This window comes from Sycon ciliatum, chromosome 6 (genome assembly GCF_964019385.1).
Source record: "Sycon ciliatum chromosome 6, ocSycCili1.1, whole genome shotgun sequence".
NCBI lineage: Eukaryota > Metazoa > Porifera > Calcarea > Leucosolenida > Sycettidae > Sycon > Sycon ciliatum.
In genome coordinates, this window is record NC_088648.1 from 12,033,013 (window position 1) to 12,055,917 (window position 22,905).

A 22,905-nucleotide genomic window follows, 5' to 3' on the forward strand; every position below is an offset into this window, starting at 1 on the left:
ATGCGTCTGCTACCTCCGCTCCATGCTGAACGCGCTAATTACCTGATAGGGAGCTGAACGCACTACTCGAGAGCTACCTACCACACGGCAGGCCAATGAAAGCGCTACACAGAACACGGGAATTCTCGAATAAATATGTGCTTTCTTTCTAGAGTTGCCGAGTCAGCACACCGAACAGCAACTCGCGGAGTATCCCGGGCCACGGGCACTCTCCACCATCTCACGATACAGGAAATTAATTCGAAATCGCTCACTGCCGAAGACGTAGCGTTCTAACACCAAGTAGATCTACTAGGTAGCGACTGCTGCACCGAAATATGTGGAGGAAAATATTTGCAAGAATCATTCAACTCTGCAAGCTCTGGTCACAGATGAAAATAATTGACGTCGTCGAGTCTACTCATCAGTGCACTAGTGCTAGTGCTCAGCAGTGCAGTAGCTAGGAGCATTTCGAGGTGAGCCAAGGCCAAAGTTTGACACAAACTGAAGAGGTGAAGAAAATAAGAAGGCTCTCTTCTGAGCAACACTAATCCAGACACGTATTTCCGAGATTATGTCCGCCCCGTGATTTGAAAAATTATTTTTCTTCATGCATGTGCATCGTGCATGCAGCTGTTGAACCCGCGTACCCGGGTACGGAGCATCAAGCGGTACACAGGTAGAGAATGTACGATGATAAAAACTTAAGGTGGCAGGCTACCTTCAGAATTGGGAAAAATCGAATTTTTGATTTGAGGTTAACTGTGATACTTTTCTGATTGGGGTAGCCACAAAGCATTAGAATTTTAAATTTTGGGTCAATCGGTCCAGTGGCTCCGGAGTTATAGTGGATTGTAAGTGCGACAATTACAAAATTGAATATGAAATAAATTGCATGAAATTGCAAAAACAATTAAAATTTTCACCAAAGTCATTTTTGCGCTATTTTCATCAATTTCGATCGTAGCGCTCTAATTTTTTGACGCGAGCTAGCGGGCCTCCTCTGTGATCCGTTGCCGTGGCAATCATTTCCAAAATGGCTGCCCTTCATGACGTACGCGTGGTAGACAGTCAGCTGACATCAAAAATTCATAAATTTTGTCAGCGAAGTGTCAGCATGCAAAGCAAATAATTGTTGTAGCTTTGTTTCATCAAGCCTTGTCAGTTTTGTTTTGACATTGCTGGAGACGTAAGCCGTGGTGGATCATCTGCCATGGGTAACAAACGCAAGAGCAGGGTTCTCAGCAGGCCAAAGAAGTGCCTTCCCCCGCGGAAAAGGACTGTCTTGGCTCGTGAAGAGCCCACAACTGAAGATGGTGATTTGGACGTATTCGTCGCAGCATCTGAGGATGTTGCAAATCAATCTTCCGTGGCATCTGATTCTTGTACTGGTGATTCAAGCGATGAGGTTATGTCCTGCGACGAGTCTGATGATGATGATGATGATGATGACAGTTCGGACGAGCACAACAGTGGTAGCAGAATCGTCCACTTGCCATCCCTGACACGTCTTCTTGGCTCATCATGTGTCTGTGCCAACTGCAAGACTGGGTCATTGCTCGTCCAGGAGTCGACTCGATATGGCCCAGCCCCAATTCTTGAGCTTACCTGCGATCATTGTGGGCATGTATTTGAGGGCCGCCTTGCTGAAAAACATACACCAATGCGATTTTATGATGTGAACAGACGTTCAGCAATGGCCATGCGGATGATTGGCAAGGGAAGAGAAGCACTGAGGATGTTCTGTGCCATCATGGATATGCCTGAGCCCATGTACGGACGGTCGTTCCAGTCTCACTGTTCAGCATTGCATGATGCAGCAGTTGAAGTTGGGACAAATAGCATGCGGCACCATGCTGCAGAGTTACTGGCTATGCGGCAAGCGAGTGGATCTGACCATCCGTCACACGTGGCGTAAGCACTGACGGCACATGGATGCGGCGTGGGTACTCTTCTGTGTTTGGTGTCCAAACAGGAATTGCGTACGACACACTCAAGGTGGTGGATGTGGAGGTGTTATCGAAGCATTGCAACCATTGCAAGGTTTGGGACAACAAACGCGACACGAAGACAGTCACGGCAGCGGAGTTTGCCACCTGGAAGGCTGCACATGCTGACAGCTGCGACATCAACACCAATGTCTCAACACCAGCCATGGAGACTGCAGCAGTAGTGAAGATTTGGAATCGATCTGAGGCTCTCAATGGCCTTCGCTACACATCCTACATTGGCGATGGTGATTCGAAGGGATTTCAAAAAGGGTTATGCAGACAAGGCCAAAGAGACGGAAGGCGTTACGTACTGTCCTGGTGGGTTTTGAGTGCTAAAAGTTGCCCTTTTTGGGGGGTACCGTGTGACCTTTGGTACACCATATCTCCAGTTTGGTATGTCCAAATCCAGTAAACTATATATGTATTCATATCTACGTCAAATTTGCAAGGTGCTCACGTCTCTACTTTTGAAGATTTTGTCACATCTACTGACGTATGGGCACAGAAAGATAATTGGACCAACGGCGCGTTCTTTACGTGATTTCTTTATGTGTGTGTCAGCCAGATTCTTTACATCTAGAAGCATAAATCTCTTCGTGAGCATCTAGTACTGAGCAAGAACACTCATTATGTAACATAAGTATCTGGCTATTGCTAAAATCCTTGCAGAAAACTTGTACCAAAAATTTGTTGACCGCATTTTTGCGATATTCTTGTTTGGTGTGTCCAGCATCCTGTTCTCCAAGTCAAAATGCATGTGTGGTGGTTGTTCAAGTGTTCTTTATTATCTGACCAGCATGTGTAGAAAATTTGGTGCAAAAATAATGAGGGATGCCAATATTACAGACATTTGAATGCATGTATGTTATCGGCAGGCGCCGAAGGTAGCCTGCCACCTTAAAAAGAATGCACACGTGACATGTAGGACTCGTACGTACAATCGATTAATCATGGACGTAGATGTACTCGTACAAAAACTACAGGCGTAGATCTACCATCGCGTAACCAGTCACAGTGCCAGTGGTGCATGCAGCCTCTTTTAAAAAATTTACGGGCAAAAGCCGTGATGAGAAACCAGGGCCGGGGTATGATAGGAAGATGATGATTAAAGGGGAAGTCCGGTGAAAAATTTAAATTTCAGGGTCGGTAGAGTTTCGGGCGCTGAGTCGAATGGTGTTGGTCCCACGTGTCTCCGACAAAGCGTTCTCGAGATATTTCCGTTTGAAAAACTGAGTTTCGGGGGCTGCGCCATGACGTCATGCGGCCGCGCCACACCCTCCGCAACGTCATAGCGTGCAGCTAGGTCAAAAGGAGTGCGTGAAAGCAATGGTGTCAGTGCTATTTCAAATGATTTGGCGACTGATATTAGGTGGTGCAAGCGACCCCGAAGACCTAACTCCTTGTGAGAGTGAGGATGCAGCCATGGCTGACCTTCATGAGTTTGGTCTGGGGCTGAGAACCTCGGTATTCAGCTGAAGAAATGGCCGCGCGGGCCGGTCAAGAGTGAGCGCTACTGAGTTTCCGACTGATGAAGAAGCAGCAGCTATTGCAGACGAGGCTGATATAATTATCAGATCGCTGGAGAGCAGGGTCGCCAAAATGGAGAAGAGTGATGCGAGTGCTCTAAATGTTGTTCCATACCGATTCACTTAGACTCCAGTAGCCTGCCACATGGTGATGTTTTGGTGCGAACTTGGCATATTTCGGACTACTCAATTGGAGAACAGTGCAGGCTCTTTGAACCACGGGCACGACTCTTCGCTCGCAACGCTATGGAATCTGAAAGTTCTAGGTCCTGGAGCTGTTCGCTGTTTTGTCACTTGTCACGGTTGTGCACTCATCGCTGTAGCATAAAATAATGAGGCGGGACTGGAGCGGAAAACTAAAATTTTCTTTCTCAAAGCACAACCACCGGCACCGGCAAGGAGAAACGCACGTTCTCTGACTACATGACTGGACGACTGATGCGAGTGTAGTACATGTACAATCATGTAGATCTACATGACTAGTCCGTGTGTTGACTAGTTTTCTGAGTCTTGTGTCTCGAGTCTTGTTGTAGATACATGTACTAGCCCAGCACGGCAGTGCAGCTGGAGTAGTTCCGTGTGTGATGAGTTTGTTGACTGCACTACCACTGACTACAGCTAGCATGCACGCCGCGCATTGCTAGAGCCGTAGTCAGCAGAGGCCATTGCATGCTGACGGAAAAAGTCCAACTCGGAAACGGCTAAAATACGGTATAACCTCGAGGTTTAGCGAGCTGAAAATCACAGGGTACGTAGTGTTTGTAACACTGAATCGAATGGTCTTGGTCCGAAGAAGCTGCGACAAACGGTTCCCCAATCGAACGCGCTCCGAATATGGCCATTTCGTACACGACTAGATGGTGTGGCTACCTGGCTGCACGCTGTGACGTCATCACCTGGATCTGGGTGATGCGCGCTCAAATTCGCACATGTTCGATTGGGCGTATCTGACGAACTATAGGCCGCAGCCTCCTCGGACAAAGACCATTCGACTCAGCGACCCAAACTCTACGGACTGTGAAATTTAAATTTTTCACCGGACTTCCCCTTTAATTTAATAATAATAATATTAGTACACAGGTGTCGAAAATTATGTCTCCTGAGTGGCGAGAGTTTTACACTAAAACACAACTGGTTTAGATCCGGCTTTCAACCACCGCCAGCTCCCTGAGCTCGTTAGCTGGACGATGGTATGCCGACCGAGACCCACGGATACACATGACAGCGGACCGGAGCAGCATGAAAGACAGCCTGCAGCGCACATATGCAACATGGTGTGCATAGGGCATGCTGGAATCTGAGCCCTGGCAAGCAAGCCACAGAGGCGCTTTTAAAGAACCTTTCACATTCAGGGGAGGCAACACCAGAAGTTGAAAACACCAGCGGGCTGAATGTGCCACAATGCACATTGAGGATTCGCTCTCCGTACTGCAGCTTCTTCTGGCGCTCGTGCTGAAGCAGAAGGGCATCCAGTGGTTGGGCCGAGTAGGACGCCGCATCAGGATGGAAGACGTGAACGTCCAAAAGCCACGGGCACGGACATCAGCGCGGGCATCCTCGGCGGTGTTGCAGCAGTTAACACCTCTCCAGAGAGTGGGGCTAGCTGAGGCTCGATTGCCACTGCGAGGCAGACCTCCGTGAGTAGCTCCCTTACCATGTCACGGACTTCGTTATGGCGGATTGTAGGGAAGCCACCCCGGGGGCAACACATGGCATGAGCAGTGGAGAACAGAACTCTGCAGGCACACTTCGTGGGGACATCGAGGAGAGGCCAGTCAGGGCCGCAATGCAAGGCCGTCCCTGAACTCCTGCTTCGAGAGGTGGAAACCATGGTTCCTTGAGAGGAAGAGCAGTGAGCCAGGAAGAGGGGCCTTTGCGGGACAGCTCATCCATACGACGAGCCAAGGGGCGGTCCGCAGCTTCTCGGAGAGCAGCGAAAGAGGCAGCACTAGCTTTCTTGGAGGACTTGGCAGCAGATGCTCTCTCACATCGGGCTAGCTGATCCACAAAGTCGCAGGAATGATGCTGCCACTCTCTATCGTGGTGGATGATCTCGTCAACCTGGCTGCACGTGATGACTTGGGAAGCCTGCAGTTGGGAGGTAGCGATTTCTTTGAAGTATGGCAGACCAATTCCATCGAGCCGACAAGGTAGCCGCAGAAGAGAGAGGTCATCCGCCATGAACGTGCGTTTCCCTGTCAGAGCCGGAAAGAAGTGCTCCGTGACCGTGTCATCCAGGTACTGTACTGCAGCTGTTCAGCTGAGAACTCCAGTGTACGAAGGAGATATGTCCATCGACCACGCAATTCGTGTGTGAAGGCGGCATACGCCGCATGAGGTCCGGTAGTGGCAATCTCGGACCGTCGCATAAGCTCCTGCTGCCAGTCTTGAACTTTCCCAGCTGTATAGCCAGCGATGAAATCAGGTGTCCCTATAGCGGCACCCAGGTAGCGTGCTCCATCCGTGACCACGTCAACGCCAGTCCCTGCAAAGACACTGTGGGCCAGGTTGAACAGGTCTGGCTTGACGAAGAGGAGAGTCTTCGAGGCGCTCCATACAGTTATTTCTCGTGTCACGAGTACTGCACTACTAGTCTACTGCACTACTAGTCTACTGTACTATGTACATATACAATGTCATGTAGATCCACATTGCTCCTCCCCAAAAAAGTGCACACGTGTGAGGATAACAGCTGGTAACAAGGCAGAGTCATGTACCGTACTAACATACTATGCAGGCTTGCCAACCATTTAAAACACGTTTATAACAGTTTTTCAGTCCTCCAGCATGACACAATGTGTAGATCATGTACATGCACATGTTATTAGGGAGGTTCTGCTCTACGTTTTGGGAACGCGACGCAAAGAATCACGCGAACTTTCTTCGCGTTCCCGTAACGCAAAGAAATGCTGTTCTGCTCTACGTTTCACCTAGAGACGTCACGTGGAATGTGTACTGGGAATTTCCCTTCCATATTTGGCAGTTTTCTGCATGCAGTTGATCGATACCCAGCAAATCCGTACGCATTTTCTCTGCATGTGCCATAACGTAGAGAACCCCATCTCTGCGTAGAAATCTGGAGCCAAAACACGCGAAGCCGTAGACTCTAACCCAGACACCTGCTCTCTACGTGATTTCTCTACGTTTCACGTATAGCAGAACCTCCCTACTGTATGTATCGGGGACTGGCGGGAGACTCGGTGAGGGTGTTCCAGGCCCTGGGCGGTGCCACAATGCCAGCCGGGTCTGAGTCTAGCCTGCGGCTAAGGGAGCTCAACTCCGCTACAGTACTGCCGGGCGCCGAAGAACGGCCAGGTTAGAACTTAGCTTCGCGGCGCAGCCGATGTATACATGGTGACACTTAAAGCCTTCAAGTATCGCCGAAGTCGCAAAACAATAAAACAGTCTGCCCCCCCCCCCCCCCCCCACACACACACATGCACAGTTCTTCGGCGACCGGCAGTACTGTAGGCTTGCACCCGCCTCACCGGTGTGTGTAGTAAAGTACGCGTGGCCCATGCAACAAAGGGATCCAATCCACGAATACAAACCAGAGTAATTATGTTCCCTCGGCAATACAAGCAAGCAAAGAGAACTGAGGGAACAGACAACGAAAATGAACTGCGAAGCTCGACTTGAGATCTGAGGACATACATGTAGGCAACGAATCCCTGGCCGCACTATGGAGCTACTTAAATAGCTCCATAGTGCGGCCAGGGATTGTACGCATACACCGGGTGCGACAGAAACTTACAACACAATGGGCATGGGTAAATGATCGAACCTGTAGCTGACCTGCCCCGCCCCCACTGATCAGTTCCTCGGCTTCATGTCAGGTGCACCAACTTGAGGCATGCAAGAGGCAATGATAATATGGAGGCAGGCAGGCCTGGAGCCAGCTCCTGATGGGTCAGCTACTCAGAGAGCCAATCTGATTTACATGTACCGTGCTGCCAAGTCAGTTCAACATCCGATGGGAGGACGCATCACTATCTCTATCTTCATGCTGCATGATCATGCCTGGTTGTTTCACGGTCTACTGAAGTAAGTAATTTATTAGTTCCTACCTGTTGTTTGTTATAACAAGGTTTATCTAATAGTAGTAACACTGTACTAATATTGGGTTATCTAATAAGTTAGTTCCTCTAGCAACAGGTGGGCTTCTTAGTGAGTTGGTAGAAATTGGTATGACCAAGGCCATACCTGTCACCCCAGCCCTGGGGGCCCGTTCCTACATTGTAAGTGGAGATGCAGTGCTCTTGATAACACAAAGAGGGCGAATGACAAGATTTTGCTTACGGTAGATCTACAATCATGATCTCCAACTGTTCCACTCAATGTAATCCTCAGCCAACAGAATACTACCAAGTTCTGAGTAATGACACATGACTGTGCATGTACATTGTGCGTGAAATCCCCTGGCAAAACATGATCTATACCACTTACTGTAAGACCACTTTTAAATTTTAAAACAACTTAACGAATGAAAATTCGGATGTTGAGCCAATAGTAATATGTGTAGGGAAAAGGACCTATACGTTACTAGTTATGACTAACAGTCCACCAAGGTAACGAGATAGATGTGTTGGAACTAGGTGTCAGCTCGTTGAATGTCTCAATATCCTTGTCAGTTTTGTGCCTTGTTGTTGCACTGTCGGCATAGGTTTAACACCAGAGTCGGAAAGATTTGCAGCAACCCTTAAGTTGCATGGTAAGCATACCCTTTGGGTAGGTACTCGTATAATATATCTCTAACGTTACCCAGGGGCAGTTCAAACAGAGTGCAGAGTGATTTTTAATTAAACAAAAAAGGAAATAAGCTCCCGGATCCACTAGAACTTGAAGTGCATTATGTTGTCTGATGATCGCTTCAGTTCTGAAAAGTCACAGGCAAAACAGCTTCTCAATTTTTTTGTGATTGTGTGCGTGTGTGTCCGTGCATGTGCGCATGCATATGTATGGTGGTTCAAACTCGAAAAATCATCCTACGGTGAGTTGGGTACTCCTACACGACATACTCATCGCCAAACCGTGGCTTTCCTACAAAGCAAGACCAGTATTGTACATATTAAAGGGGCTGTGGTTCGACGGTCAGCTTCCTGTGCACACAGGCTTCCTATGGTGAACTGACCATTTGTCATAGTGCTCATAGGCCTTCTCATACTGCCTAAATCCTACATCATGTGCCCCCCCCCAAAAAAAAACAACAAAAAACACAAAAACATAACAGTCGACCAACTCGGAATACTTCCAATGGGAACTAGTTATGATGCATACACTGTACTGCGCAGCACTGCATGATGCAAACAATTACCGTATTTTACAGAGCATAAGCCACATCCCCATTTTTTGCCACGAAACACTATCTACCCTATTTACCACCGTTCATTTAATCATCGGAGTATAAGCCGCACCCCCCCCCCCACTTTTTGGGGTGAATTTTTAGTGTTCAAAGTACGGCTTATACTGCGGAAAATACGGTACGTGGGATATCACTCTGTTGGTTTTACTACACTATTGTCTATATTTTGAAGGGGCCGCATACTTTCCGAATGGACCGCATACATTGCAAATTGGCCACATACATTCTCAATGGGTTGCGTTACATGTACATACATGTACATGTACATATACATGTACATTTTGAATGGGTTGCATACATTCCGAATGGGCCGCATACTTTCTGAATGCGCCGCATACATTCCGAAAGGGCTGCATACATTCAAAAGGGGCTGCATACATTCTCAATGGGTTGCATACTATATGGGCTACATACATTGTACATTTTGAATGGGCTGCATTCATTCCGAATGGGGCGCATACATTCTAAATGGGTTGCGTACATTCCGAATGGGCCGCATACTTTCTGAATATGCCGCATACATTCCAAATGGGCTGCATACATTCTCAATGGGTTGCATACTATATGAATGGGCTATATACATTTTGAATGGGCTGCATTCATTCCAAATGGGCCGCATTCATTCTAAATGGGTTGCATACATTCCGAATGGGCCGCATACTTTCCAAATGCGCCGCATACATTCTCAATGGGTTGCGTACTTTATGAATGGACTGCATACATTCCGAATGGGCCGCATACATTCAAAAGGGGCTGCATACATTCTCAATGGGTTGCATACTATATGAATGGGCTATATACATTTTGAATGGGCTACATTCATTCCAAATGACCCGCATTCATTCTCAATGGGTTGCGTACTTTATGAATGGACTGCATACTTTTTGAATGGGCTGTATACATTCCAAATGGGCCGTATGCATTCTCAATGGGTTGCATACATTTCAATGTGCCATGTACAAATCCTATGCACCATATAGTTTAGATGCAGGCCATCCCGTTTCTATGCACTTCACACATTTTAAATGTACACCATACATTTTAATTGGTAGCGAAAAATTAGCCAGAAACCCGAAAAATTTGGCGATAGGTCTCCCCCTACCGAACACTTTTTCGTGTCCGAGTGCTGTGCATAGTCTTTTCGTTAATTTTGAAGACTTTTGTCTGTAATTTTCAAGATAAATAATTTTATTGCCCATCCCGCTATATTTCCCTCATAGTGACAGGTGTTCCGTTCCATTTTTTTGGCAAGAATGGAGCAAGGATGGATTCTGGCCATCTTTTCATGGCGAAAGCGCACCACTAACACTTCAAGAATACTCCTTGTTAGAATGGCCAGAATCATTTCCTTTGCCTCCTTTCTCTGCCAACCCAGGGGCATCAGTGGCAGGCAGGTGCTGGTGACTCCATGCTGATAGCGGTGGACACTGCCGGCAAACCTTCAGGCGCATTCCTTCGACTGCATCAAAACACTCAAATAGAACGGCATTGCGGGAAGGTTGACAATAAATAATAAATGTTTTTACAGTTTGTTAGCGAGTACCGTGAGTGCATACCATCACAACCCTTCACACAGTGGTCAGCCTACATGAGGGGATTTCCCGAATAGACATACATACGTGCATAAAGGTATCCAATCTACAGCCCAGCAATCACACGTGGGTATGACTACAAAAAGAAAATGGAGAACATTGAAATTGCCTGCCATGGCGTGTTCCTGCAATACAGCAACCGTCCAAACTGAGCCGGTCTACTACTTAGTACACATCGTAATTACCTGGGTAGGTATTGCCGGGGTAGGGTTGCTTCTCTGGATAACCCCACCCCGGCCGGCCTGATGAGCCGTAGTCACAAGGCGCGAACTGAAGATGGTTGCGTGCTGCTGGTGGAGTATTGGTAGAAGCCATACCACTGGCAGTTGAGATGATATCGGCTGAGGAAACAAGCAAAGACAAAGAATATTTTAAGCAAGAGATCTGGAGCAGTTTTGCTAATGCCACAAGCAAGCCCACCCACTCAGAAAATGGAAATACCCTAGAAGAAAGAAGATGGAGGGCTGAAGTCACTGGATTGTGTGAAGGGCAGAGAATTTGACAACAGAGAATACACTAAAGTGGCCTGCAGACAGGTACATGGGACTGATGGGAAGGTAGCAAACACAAAGGGACAAAGAAAGAACATGAAATAATCCAACAGTTTCAAAGTGCACTGCAATTGGCATAGATTATTCCGGCTCAGAATTTATCCATTTTGTATCAATCACCAACCCACCAAACCCACATTCCAGTTGGAAGACCGTGAAAACCCAAACCCCAAATCAAAAACAAGACACAGACACCAGTATCAATAGAAGACAACACATTGCACTTAACTTGTAACGTGTATGCTTTACACTGCCAGGAGAATGGGTACCAATGAAGGTGTAACATGGCTCTTGTTCACTTGCTGCTGATGTTGGCTGCAGCGTAGCGCTGATCCTCCTCCCGCCAATGTTGGCTGCAGCGTAGTGCTGGTCGTCTTCCTGCCGATGCTGGCTGTAGTGTGGCACTGGCTGAACTGCTGGTGCAGGCTTGCTTTGGCCTAGCACTGGTTAACCTGATGCTAGTAGCCACATAGCGCTGGTCAACCGCCCACTGACGAATAGACTAGCGATGACACACTGATGCTGGTAGTAGCTGGTTGCCCTACCACTGGTCACACTGGCAGTAGCGTAGGCGCAGGCTGATTGGCTGATGGCGGAAACTATACAGCACTTGCCAGCTGTATCATCTCTTGCCAGTTGAGACAGCTGCTGGGAAGGAGGAGAAAAACAAACAAATATGGTGAGTATTTCATGGTAGACTTGGCAAGAAACATCACCAGCGAATTGCATCAACACGTGCAATATCCTAAAGATAGTTGGATGAAAGAAGCCATTGTAAGTATGAGGGACATGATTTGATTACAGAGGATACACTAAAGTGACCAGCAGTCAGGTACATGGGACTGACGGGAAGGTAGCAAACACAAAGGGACAAAGAAAGAACATGAAATAATCCAACAGTTTCAAAGTGCACTGCAATTGGCATAGATTATTTCGGCTCAAAATTTATCCGTATTGTATCAATCACCAACCCACCAAACCCACATTCCAGCTGACAGCTCGTGAAAACCCAAACCCCAAAATAAGAGCAAGCTTGCAACACAGACACCAGCATAAGTAGAATCCTATGCGTGGTACTTAACTTGAATAACAAGCCGATTTCCGTGGCAGTAGAATGAGTACCAGTGAAGGTGACATAAACATAGTGCTAGTCCACTGGCTGTCGATGCTGGCTGTAGCATAGCGCTGTTTGACCCGCCGATGTTGGCTGTAGCATAGCGATGTTTGACCCGCCGATGTTGGCTGTAGCATAGCACTGTTTGACTTGCCGATGTTGGCTGTAGCATAGCGCTATTTGACTTGCCGATGTTGGTTGTAGCTTAGCGCTGTTTGACTTGCCGATGCTGGCTGTAGCATAGCGCTGTTTGACCCGCCGATGTTGGCTGTAGCTTAGCGATGTTTGACCTGTCGATGTTGGCTGTAGCATAGCGCTGTTTGACTTGCCGATGTTGGCTGTAGCATAGCGCTGTTTGACCTGCCGATGTTGGCTGTAGCATAGCGCTGTTTGACCCGCCGATGTTGGCTGTAGCATAGCGCTGTTTGACCTGCCGATGTTGGCTGTAGCATAGCGCTGTTTGACCCCCCGATGTTGGCTGTAGCATAGCGCTGTTTGGCCTGCCGATGTTGGCTGTAGCAGAGCGCTGTTTTACCCGCCGATGTTGGCTGTAGCATAGCGATGTTTGACCTGTCGATGTTGGCTGTAGCATAGCGCTGTTTGACTTGCCGATGTTGGCTGTAGCATAGCGCTGTTTGACTTGCCGATGCTGGCTGTAGCATAGCTATGTTTGACCCGCCGATGTTGGCTGTAGCATAGCGCTGTTTGACCTGCCAATGTTGGCTGAAGCATAGCGCTATGTGACGTGCCAATGCTGGCTGTAGCATAGCACTGCGTGACGTGCCAATTTGGCTGAAGCATAGCGCTGTTTGACCTGCCGATGCGGGCTGCAGCATAGCGCTGTTTGGCCTACCGATGTTGGCAGAGAGAGGCAGAGCGCTGTTTGACCCGCTGAAGTTTGCTGCAGCATAGCGCTATGTGACGTGTCGATGCTGGCTGTAGCATAGCGCTGCGTGACGTGCCAATTTGGCTGCAGCATAGCGCTGTTTGTCCTGCCGATGCGGGCTGCAGCATAGCGCTGTTTGGCCTGCCGATGTTGGCAGAGGCATGGTACTGTTTGACCTGCCGATGCTTGCTGCAGCATAGCGCTATGTGATGTGCCGATGCTGGCTGTAGCACAGCGCTGCGTGACGTTTCTATTTGGCTGAAGCATAGCGCTGTTTGACCTCCCGATGGGGGCTGCAGCATAGTGCTGTTTGGTCTGCCGATGTTGGCAGAGGCATAGCGCTGTTTGACCTGCCGATTTTAGCTGCAGCATAGCGCTATTTGACCTGCCACAGCAGCATAGCGCTGTTTGACCTGCAAATGGTGGTTGTAGCATAGCGCTAGTTGATCTGCAATTGTTGGCTGTAGCATAACGCGAGTTGACCTGCCGATGTTGGCTGTAGCATAGCGCTGTTTGACCGTCCGATGTTGGTTGTAGCGTTGCGCTGTTTAACCTGCCGATGCTGGCAGAGGCATAGCGCTGTTTGACCTGCTGATTTTGGCTGTAGCATAGCGCTATTTGACCTGCCGATGGTGGCTGCAGAATAGCGCTGTTTGACCTGCCGATGCTTGCCGCTGCATAACGCTGTTTGACCTGCTTATGCTGGCTGAACCATAGTGCTGTTTGACCTGCCACTGCAGCATAGCACTATTTGACCTGCAAATGGTGGTTGTAGCATAGCGCTAGTTGATCTGCAAATGTTGGTTGTAGCATAACGCAAGTTGACCCGCCGATGTTGGCAGTAGCATAGCGCTGTTTGACCTGCCGATGTTGGCTGTAGTATAGCGCTGTTTGATTCGCCGATGTTCGCTGTAGCATAGCGTTGTTTGATTCGCCGATGTTTGCTGTAGCATAGCGCTGATTGACCTGCCGATGCTGGCTGCTGTAGCATAGCGCTGCGTGACGTGCCAATTTTGGCTGGAGCATAGCTTTGTTTGACCCGCCGATACGGGTTGTAGCAAAGCGCCTTTTGACCTGCCGATTTTGGTTGTAGCATAGAGCTGTTTGACCTGCCGATGTTGGCTGAAGCATAGCGCTGTTTGACCTGCCGAAGTTGGCAGTAGCATAGCGCTGTTTGACCTGCCGATGTAGCATAGCGCTGCGTGACGTGCCGATGTTGGCTGAAAGATAGTGCTGTTTGACTTGCCAATTTTGGCTGAAGCATAGCGCTGTTTGACCTGCCGATGCGGGCTGTACCATAGCGCTTCTTGACCTGCCAAATTTGGCTGTAGCTTAGCACTGTTTGACCTGCCAATTTTGGTTGTAGCATAGCGCTGTTTGACCTGCCGATGTTGGCTGTAGCATAGCACAGTTTGATCTTTCGATGCTGGCTGTGGCATAGCGCTGTTTGATCTGCCAATGGTGGCTGTAGCATAGCGCTGTTTGATTTGCCGATGTTCGCTGTAGCATAGCGCTGATTGACCTGCCGATGCTGGCGGTAGCATTGCGCTGCGTAACGTGCCAATTTTAGCTGTAGCATAGCGCTGTTTGACCCGCCGATGTGGGTTGTAGCATAGCGCTTTTGACCTGCCTATGTTGGCTGTAGCATAGCGCTGCGTGATTTGCCAATTTTGGCTGAAGCATAGCGCTGGTTGACTTGCCGATACTGGCTGAAGAACAGCATCGTTTGACCTGCCTATGCTGGCTGTAGCATAGCGCTGCTTGACCTGCCGATGCTGGCTGTAGCATAGCGCTGTTTGACCTGCCGATGTTGGCTGTAGCATAGCGCTGATTGGCCTGCCGATGTTGGCTGTAGCATAGCGCTGATTGGCCTGGCGATGTTGGCTGTAGCATATCGCTGTTTGACCAGCCGATGTTGGCAGAGGCATAGCGCTGTTTGACCTGCCGATGTTGGGTGTAGCATAGCGCTGTTTGACCTGCCGATGGTGGCTGAAGAATAGAGCTGTTTGACCTGCCGATGCCTGCCATTGCATAGCGCCGTTTGACCTGCCTATGCTGGCTGTAGCATAGTGCTGTTTGACCTCCCGTTGTTGGCTGCAGCATAGCGCCGCTGGACCTGCCGATATTGGCTGTAGCATAGCGCTGTTTGACCTGCCGACGTTGGCTGTAGCATTGCGCTGTTTGACCTGCCGATGCTTGCCGTTGCATAGCGCTGTTTGATCTGCCTATGCTGGCTGCAGCATAGCGCTGTTGGATCTGCCGATGTTAGCTGTAGCATAGCGCTGTTTGACCTGCCGATGTTGGCTGTAGCGTAGCGCTGTTTGACCTGCCAATGTTGGCTGAAGCATAGCGCTATGTGACGTGCCAATGCTGGCTGTAGCATAGCACTGCGGGACGTGCCAATTTGGCTGAAGCATAGCGCTGTTTGACCTGCCGATGCGGGCTGCAGCATAGCGCTGTTTGGCCTGCTGATGTTGGCAGAGGCATGGTGCTGTTTGACGTGCCGATGCTTGCTGCAGCATAGCGCTATGTGATGTGCCGATGCTGGCTGTAGCACAGCGCTGCGTGACGTCCCAATTTGGCTGAAGCATAGCGCTGTTTGACCTGCCGATGCGGGCTGCAGCGTAGTGCTGTTTGGTCTGCCGATGTTAGGAGAGGCATAGCGCTGTTTGACCTGCCGAGTTTGGCTGCAGCATAGCGCTATTTGACCTGCCACAGCAGCATAGCGCTATTTGACCTGCAAATGGTGGTTGTAGCATAGCGCTAGTTGATCTGCAATTGTTGGCCGTAGCATAACGCGAGTTGACCTGCCGATGTTGGCTGTGGCATAGTGCTGTTTGACCTGCCGATGTTGGTTGTAGCGTTGCGCTGGTTGACCTGCCGATGCTGGCAGAGGCATAGCGCTGTTTGACCTGCTGATTTTGGCTGTAACATAGCGCTGTTTGACCTGGCAATGTTGGCAGAGGCATAGCGCTGTTTGACCTGCCGATGTTGGCAGAGGAATAGCGCTGTTTGACCTGCCGATATTGGCTGTAGCATAGCGCTATTTTACCTGCCGATGGTGACTGAAGAATAGCGCTGTTTGATCTGCCGATGCTTGCCGTTGCATAGCGCTGTTGGACCTGCTTATGCTGGCTGTAGCATAGCGCTGTTTGACCTGCCACTGCAGCATAGCACTATTTGACCTGCAAATGGTGGTTGTAGCATAGCGCTAGTTGATCTGCAAATGTTGGTTGTAGCATAACGCAAGTTGACCTGCCGATGTTGGCAGTAGCATAGCGCTGTTTGACCTGCCGATGTTGGCTGTAGTATAGCGCTGTTTGATTCGCCGATGTTCGCTGTAGCATAGCGTTGTTTGATTCGCCGATGTTTGCTGTAGCATAGCGCTGTTTGACCTGCCGATGCGGGCTGTACCATAGCGCTTTTTGACCTGCCAAATTTGGCTGTTGCATAACACTGTTTGACCTGCTAATTTTGGTTGTAGCATAGCGCTGTTTAACCTGCCGAAGTTGGCAGTAGCATAGCGCTGTTTGACCTGCCGATGTTGGCTGTAGCATAGCACAGTTTGATCTTCCGATGCTGGCTGTGGCATAGCGCTGTTTGATCTGCCAATGGTGGCTGTAGCATAGAGCTGATTGACCTGCCGATGCTGGCTGTAGCATTGCGCTGCGTGACGTGCCAATTTTGGCTGTAGCAAAGCGCTGTTTGACCCGCCGATGCGGGTTGTAGCATAGCACTTTTGACCTGCCGATGTTGGCTGTAGCATAGCGCTGCGTGATTTGCCAATTTCGGCTGAAGCATAGCGCTGGTTGACCTGCCGATACTGGCTGAAGAATAGTGTTGTTTGACCTGCCTATGCTGGCTGTAGCATAGCGCTGTTTGACCTGCCGATTTTGGTCGTAGCATAGCGCTGTTTGACCTGCCCATGTTGTCTCTAGCATAGCGCTGTTTGACCTGCCGGTGCTGGCTTGAGCATAGGGCTGTTTGACTTGCTGACGGTGGCCGTAGCATCGTGCTGTTTGACCTGCTGATGTTGGCTGTAGCGTAGCGCTGTTGGGCCTGCCGATATTGGCTGTAGCATAACGCTGTTTGACCTGTCGATGATGGCTGAAGAATAGCGCTGTTTGACCTGCCGATGCTTGATGTTGCATAGCGCTGTTTGGCCTGCCAATTTTGGTCGTAGCATAGCACTGTTTGACCTGCCTATGTTGTCTGTGGCATAGCGCTGTTTGGGCTGCCGATGCTGGCTGTAGTATAGCGCGGTTTCACTTGCCGATGTCGGCAGAGGCATAGCGCTCTTTGACCTGCCGAGGTTGGCAGAAGCATTGCGCTGTTTGACCTGCCGATATTGGTTGTAGCATAGCACTGTTTGACCTGCTGATGGTGGCTGAAGGTTAGCGCTGTTTGACCTGCCTATGCTGGCTGTAGCATAGCGCTATTTGACCTGCCACTGCAGCATAGCGCTATTTGACCTGCAAATGGTGGTTGTAGCATAGCGCTGTTTGACCTGCCGTTGTTGGCTGTAGCATAACGCGAGTTGACCTGCCGATGTTTGCTGTAGCATAGCGCTGTTTGACCTGCCGATGTTGGCTGTAGCGTAGCGCTGTTTGACCTGCCGATGCCGGCAGAGGCATAGCGCTGTTTGACCTGCTGATTTTGGCTGTAACATAGCACTGTTTGACCTGGCAAATGTTGGCTGTAGCATACCACCAGTTAACCTACCGATGTTGGCTGTAGCATAGCGCCGGTAGACCTACCGATGTTGGCTGTAGCATAGCGCCGGTAGACCTACCGATGTTGGCTGTAGCATAGTGCTGGTAGACCTGCAGACACGGGTTGTAGTTTGGTGCTGGCTGGATCAATGCTTCTGTCGGTAGCAGAGCGTATTTGGCCTACCGATGCGAGCGGTAGCATAGCGCTGGCTGACTAGCCAATGTTGGTAACGGATTCTGGCTGCTTGAACTGATGTTGATAATAACAAGACGCTCGTTGATCTGTAGATCATGGTTGATAGAATCGAGCACTAGTTGACCCACCGATGTTGGCAGTAGCGTAGAGCTGGTTGACCTACCAATGTCATTGTAGTGAAGCATTAGTTGACCCACCTATGCTAGTTGAATCACAGATGCTAGTTGAACCACCTATGTTAGTTGAATCACATATGCTTGTAGCAGCAGAGCATTGGTGGACTAGTCGATGCTCGTTGTTGCATCACGGGTGATGGAAGCCACGTAGCGCTGCCTGACCTGCTGGTGCTATTAATTGCGTAGTACTGGTTGACCTGCCAATGATTGCAATTGCATAGTACTGGTTGACCTGCCAATGATTGCAATTGCAGAGGTATACTTGACCCACCTATGCTGGTATCAACGTAGCGCTGGGTGATCTACGGATACTGGTTGTAGAGTGGTGGGTGTTGAACCGCCGATGCTTACAACAGCATACCTCTCGTTGATCTGCTGATGCTGGTATTAGCCTTGCGATAGTTCACCCACCAATGATGATGCCGGTTTAGGCAATTGAGTAGAGCTAGTCAACTGACTGATGCCGTCAGCAGCATGGCACTAGTTGATCAGCTGACGCTTGTTGTAACGTAGGTTTAGTTGACCTGCCATTGCACATACTATCATAGTGTTAGCTGAATCGCCAGTGCTTGTAACAGCGTCGTGCTCAATGACCTCCTGATGGTGGCAGAACCAAGTCTCTGGCTGATCCACTGATTTTGGTAGTTGCAAAGCGCTGGTTGGCCCACCGATGCTGGTAGAAGCTTAGAGTGTGTTGACTTGCTGATACTGGTAATATTATAGCACTGGATGATGACCCAACTGGTGCTGGTAGTAGCAAAGCATCAGTTGTCCCACTGACACTGTACGTAGCGTAGCACTTATTGACCTGCTTTTGCTGTTAGTAGCGTAGCGCTGGTAGAACGCTGACTGCGACGTAGCACCGGCTGACCTGCCGGTGATGCTCATAGTAGCTTAGCGTTGCTGATTACGTCCGCTAATGCTGGTAGCAGCATAGCACTGGTTGTCCCATTGCAGGGTATGGTACGGCCGTGCTGGTTGTCCCATTGCAGGGTATGGTACGGCAGTGCTGGTTGTCCCATTGCAGGGTATGGTACGGCCGTGCTGATTGTCCCATTGCAGGGTATGGTACGGCCATGCTGGTTGTCCCATTGCAGGGTATGGTACGGTAGTGCTGGTTGTCCCATTGCAGGGTATGGTACGGCCGTGCTGATTGTCCCATTGCAGGGTATAGTACGGCCGTGCTGGTTGTCCCATTGCAGGGTATGGTACGGCCGTGCTGGTTGTCCCATTGCACGGTATGGTACGGTCGTGCTGGTTGTCCCATTGCAGGGTATGGTACGGCAGTGCTGGTTGTCCCATTGCAGGGTATGGTACGGCAGTGCTGGTTGTCCCATTGCAGGGTATGGTACGGCCGTGCTGGTTGTCCCATTGCAGGGTATGGTACGGCCGTGCTGGTTGTCCCATTGCAGGGTTTGGTACGGTCGTGCTGGTTGTCCTATTGCAGGGTATGGTACGGCAGTGCTGGTTGTCCCATTGCAGGGTATGGTACGGCCGTACTGGTTGTCCCATTGCAGGGTATGGTATGGCCGTGCTGGTTGTCCCATTGCAGAGTATGGTATGGCCGTGCTGGTTGTCCCATTGCAGGGTATGGTACGGCCGTGCTGGTCATCCCATTGCAGGGTATGGTACGGCCGTGCTGGTTGTCCCATTGCAGGGTATGGTACGGCAGTGCTGGTTGTCCCATTGCAGGGTATGGTACGGCCGTGCTGGTTGTCCCATTGCAGGGTATGGTATGGCCGTGCTGGTTGTCCCATTGCAGGGTATGGTACGGCCGTGCTGGTTGTCCCATTGCAGGGTATGGTATGGCCGTGCTGGTTGTCCCATTGCAGGGTATGGTACGGCAGTGCTGGTTAACTCGTTGCAGGATATGCTGGTTGATCTGCACAAGACCACCGGAAGGATATGCTACTGAAGCGTTGACTAATCCACTGACATGTTTAGTATTGTGCTTGTGATGGACAAGCTGCCAAGGTTATGCTGACCACATCCCTTGTGCATTTGGACGATATGTTGCAGCTGGCAGTAGAGGAGGTCTTGGCGATGGAGTGGGAGGTTTGCTGATGAAAGTGAGGATGATGGCGGTGGCGGCGGTGGTCATGGAAGTGATGATTATGATGATGGTGGTGGTGGTGGTGGTGGTGGTGGTGGTGGTGGTGGTGGTGATGGTGGTGGTGATGTGGTGGTGATGGTGATGATGGTGGTGGTGGTGGTGGTGGTGGTGATGGTGATGGTGATAATGATGGTGGTGTTGGGTGACAGTGAGAGGAGGAGCAGCAAAAGCAGCGGAGGCAGCAAAAGCAGCATGAAAAGCAGGACGAAAAGCAGCGGTAGCTGCAAAAGCAGCACGAAACGCAGCAAAAGCAGCATGAACAGCAGCAAAAGCAGCATGAAACGCAGCGGTGGCAGCAAAAGCAGCACGAAACGCAGCAAAAGCAGCATGAAAAGCAGCACGAACCGCAGCAAAAGCAGCGGAAGCAGCATGAACAGCAGCATGAACAGCAGCATGTAAAGCAGCGAAAGCAGCAAAAGCAGCACGAAAAGCAGCGAAAGCAGCACAAAAAGCAGCGAAAGCAGCACAAAAAGCAGCATGAAAAGCAGCAAAAGCAGCATGAAAAGCAGCGAAAGCAGCACGAAAAGCAGCGGAAGCAGCAAAAGCAGCACGAAAAGCAGCGGTAGCAGCATGAAAAGCAGCAAAAGCAGCACGAAGCGCAGCATAAAAAGCAGCGGAAGCAGCATGAACAGCAGCATGTAAAGCAGCGAAAGCAGCATGAAAAGCAGCGAAAGCAGCACAAAAAACAGCGAAAGCAGCACGAAAAGCAGCAAAAGCAGCAAAAGCAGCAAAAGCAGCGGTAGCAGCAAAAGCAGCACGAAAAGCAGCGGTAGCAGCAAAAGCAGCATAAAAAGCAGCGGAAGCAGCAAAAGCTGCATGAACAGCAGCATGTAAAGCAGCGAAAGCAGCACGAAAAGCAGCGGTAGCAGCATGAAAAGCAGCTAAAGCAGCACGAAACGCAGCATAAAAAGCAGCGGAAGCAGCATGAACAGCAGCATGTAAAGCAGCGAAAGCAGCATGAAAAGCAGCACAAAAAGCAGCGAAAGCAGCAAAAGCAGCACGAAAAGCAGCAAAAGCAGCGGAAGCAGCAAAAGCAGCACGAAAAGCAGCGGTAGCAGCAAAAGCAGCACGAAACGCAGCAAAAGCAGCATGAACAGCAGCATGTAAAGCAGCGAAAGCAGCACGAAAAGCAGCAAAAGCAGCATGAAAAGCAGCTAAAGCAGCACGAAAAGCAGCGGAAGCAGCACGAAAAGCAGCAAAAGCAGCGGAAGCAGCAAAAGCAGCGGTAGCAGCAAAAGCAGCACGAAAAGCAGCGGTAGCAGCAAAAGCAGCACGAAACGCAGCAAAAGCAGCATAAAAAGCAGCGGAAGCAGCAAAAGCTGCATGAACAGCAGCATGTAAAGCAGCGAAAGCAGCACGAAAAGCAGCGGTAGCAGCATGAAAAGCAGCTAAAGCAGCACGAAACGCAGCATAAAAAGCAGCGGAAGCAGCATGAACAGCAGCATGTAAAGCAGCGAAAGCAGCATGAAAAGCAGCACAAAAAGCAGCGAAAGCAGCAAAAGCAGCACGAAAAGCAGCAAAAGCAGCGGAAGCAGCAAAAGCAGCACGAAAAGCAGCGGTAGCAGCAAAAGCAGCACGAAACGCAGCAAAAGCAGCATGAACAGCAGCATGTAAAGCAGCGAAAGCAGCACGAAAAGCAGCAATAGCAGCATGAAAAGCAGCTAAAGCAGCACGAAAAGCAGCAGAAGCAGCACGAAAAGCAGCGGTAGCAGCATGAAAAGCAGCAAAAGCAGTACGAAACGCAGCAAAAGCAGCGGAAGCAGCAAAAGCAGCATGAACAGCAGCATGCAAAGCAGCACGAAAAGCAGCACGAAAAGCAGCGAAAGCAGCACAAAAAGCAGCGGAAGCAGCAAAAGCAGCACGAAAAGCAGCGGAAGCAGCATGAAAAGCAGCATGAAAAGCAGCATGAAAAGCAGCGGAAGCAGCACGAAAAGCAGCGGAAGCAGCACGAAAAGCAGCAAAAGCAGCACGAAACGCAGCAAAGGCAGCATGAAAGGCAGCATGGAAAGCAGAAAAAGCAGTGAAAGCAGCAAAAGCAGCAGAAAGAAATGCAGCAGAAGCAGCACTTAATTGAGGTAGTGAAATATTTGGTGAAAATGCAAGAATAGCTAGTGATAGCTTGATACAGATTAGGTATGAACTAAATGGTAATAGTGTGAAGCGGCAGTTTTGAATAAGATGACAACAGTGTCAGTGCAGTTTTGAAATTATTGAGGGAAAGTGTTGGGAGTTAGTTCATCCAGCCGCTTCTTCAGTCAAGGCTGGTAATTGTTTGACAGCACTGAGTTTCTTGGCAACAGTGCATAGTATCTGTGTAAAAAATGTGAAGAAAATCATGCGTGAATATTCGAAGTGAGGTTGTTAGTATCACCCAAAGTGCATGTCCATGGAACGAAATTCTTTCTGATATACCGTGGGAAGGTAATAATCTGAATACTACTGGGATTTATAGAAAACAAAAAAGGACCAAGAATCTAAAAGTTATGCTATAATGTCCACTGACACCACCGGTTACTAAACAATCATCTCATGCGATAACATTGCACCCGAGTCAACTACTGGGATTTGTTGTGAAGAGGGTCACGTGATGGTATGCTAACACACATACACGTGATGGTATGCTAACACATACACACACACACACACAGTCTAGTACTTTACCTGCTGGCACCGTCCTTGTCGTGGTCATTATCGAGCAGTAGGAAAG

The 22,905-nt window shown here is 49.5% G+C and overlaps 2 protein-coding genes across 2 annotated transcripts in view; one reads left to right on the forward strand and one right to left on the reverse strand.

The window, feature by feature from the left end:
- LOC135819390 (MAP kinase-activating death domain protein-like) overlaps positions 1-530 on the reverse strand; it is a 44,075-nt gene extending 43,545 nt beyond the window's left edge. The window contains exon 1 of the mRNA XM_065332593.1: positions 1-530. This exon is cut by the window's left edge and continues 998 nt beyond it. The gene's annotated coding sequence lies outside the window, so the exon portion shown is untranslated.
- A 20,325-nt stretch (positions 531-20,855) lies between these two features.
- Positions 20,856-22,268, forward strand: LOC135820051 (vitellogenin-2-like). Its single transcript, XM_065333355.1, has 3 exons — positions 20,856-21,028; positions 21,613-21,756; positions 21,944-22,268. The coding sequence occupies exons 1-3, from the start codon at positions 20,856-20,858 to the stop codon at positions 22,266-22,268; spliced, it is 642 nt and encodes a 213-aa protein (XP_065189427.1).
- Positions 22,269-22,905: the final 637 nt, after the last annotated feature.

What these genes read in the sequence shown, in the direction of transcription:
- LOC135820051 (XM_065333355.1), top strand. Translation starts at nt 20,856, where the DNA reads ATGAAAAGCAGCGAAAGCAGCACAAAAAACAGCGAAAGCAGCACGAAA. An exon ending in AGCTGCATGAACAGCAGCAT is followed by an intron (nt 21,029 to 21,612) that starts GTAAAGCAGCGA and finishes AACGCAGCATAA; the next exon opens with AAAGCAGCGGAAGCAGCATG. An exon ending in AAGCAGCACGAAAAGCAGCG is followed by an intron (nt 21,757 to 21,943) that starts GTAGCAGCAAAA and finishes TACGAAACGCAG; the next exon opens with CAAAAGCAGCGGAAGCAGCA.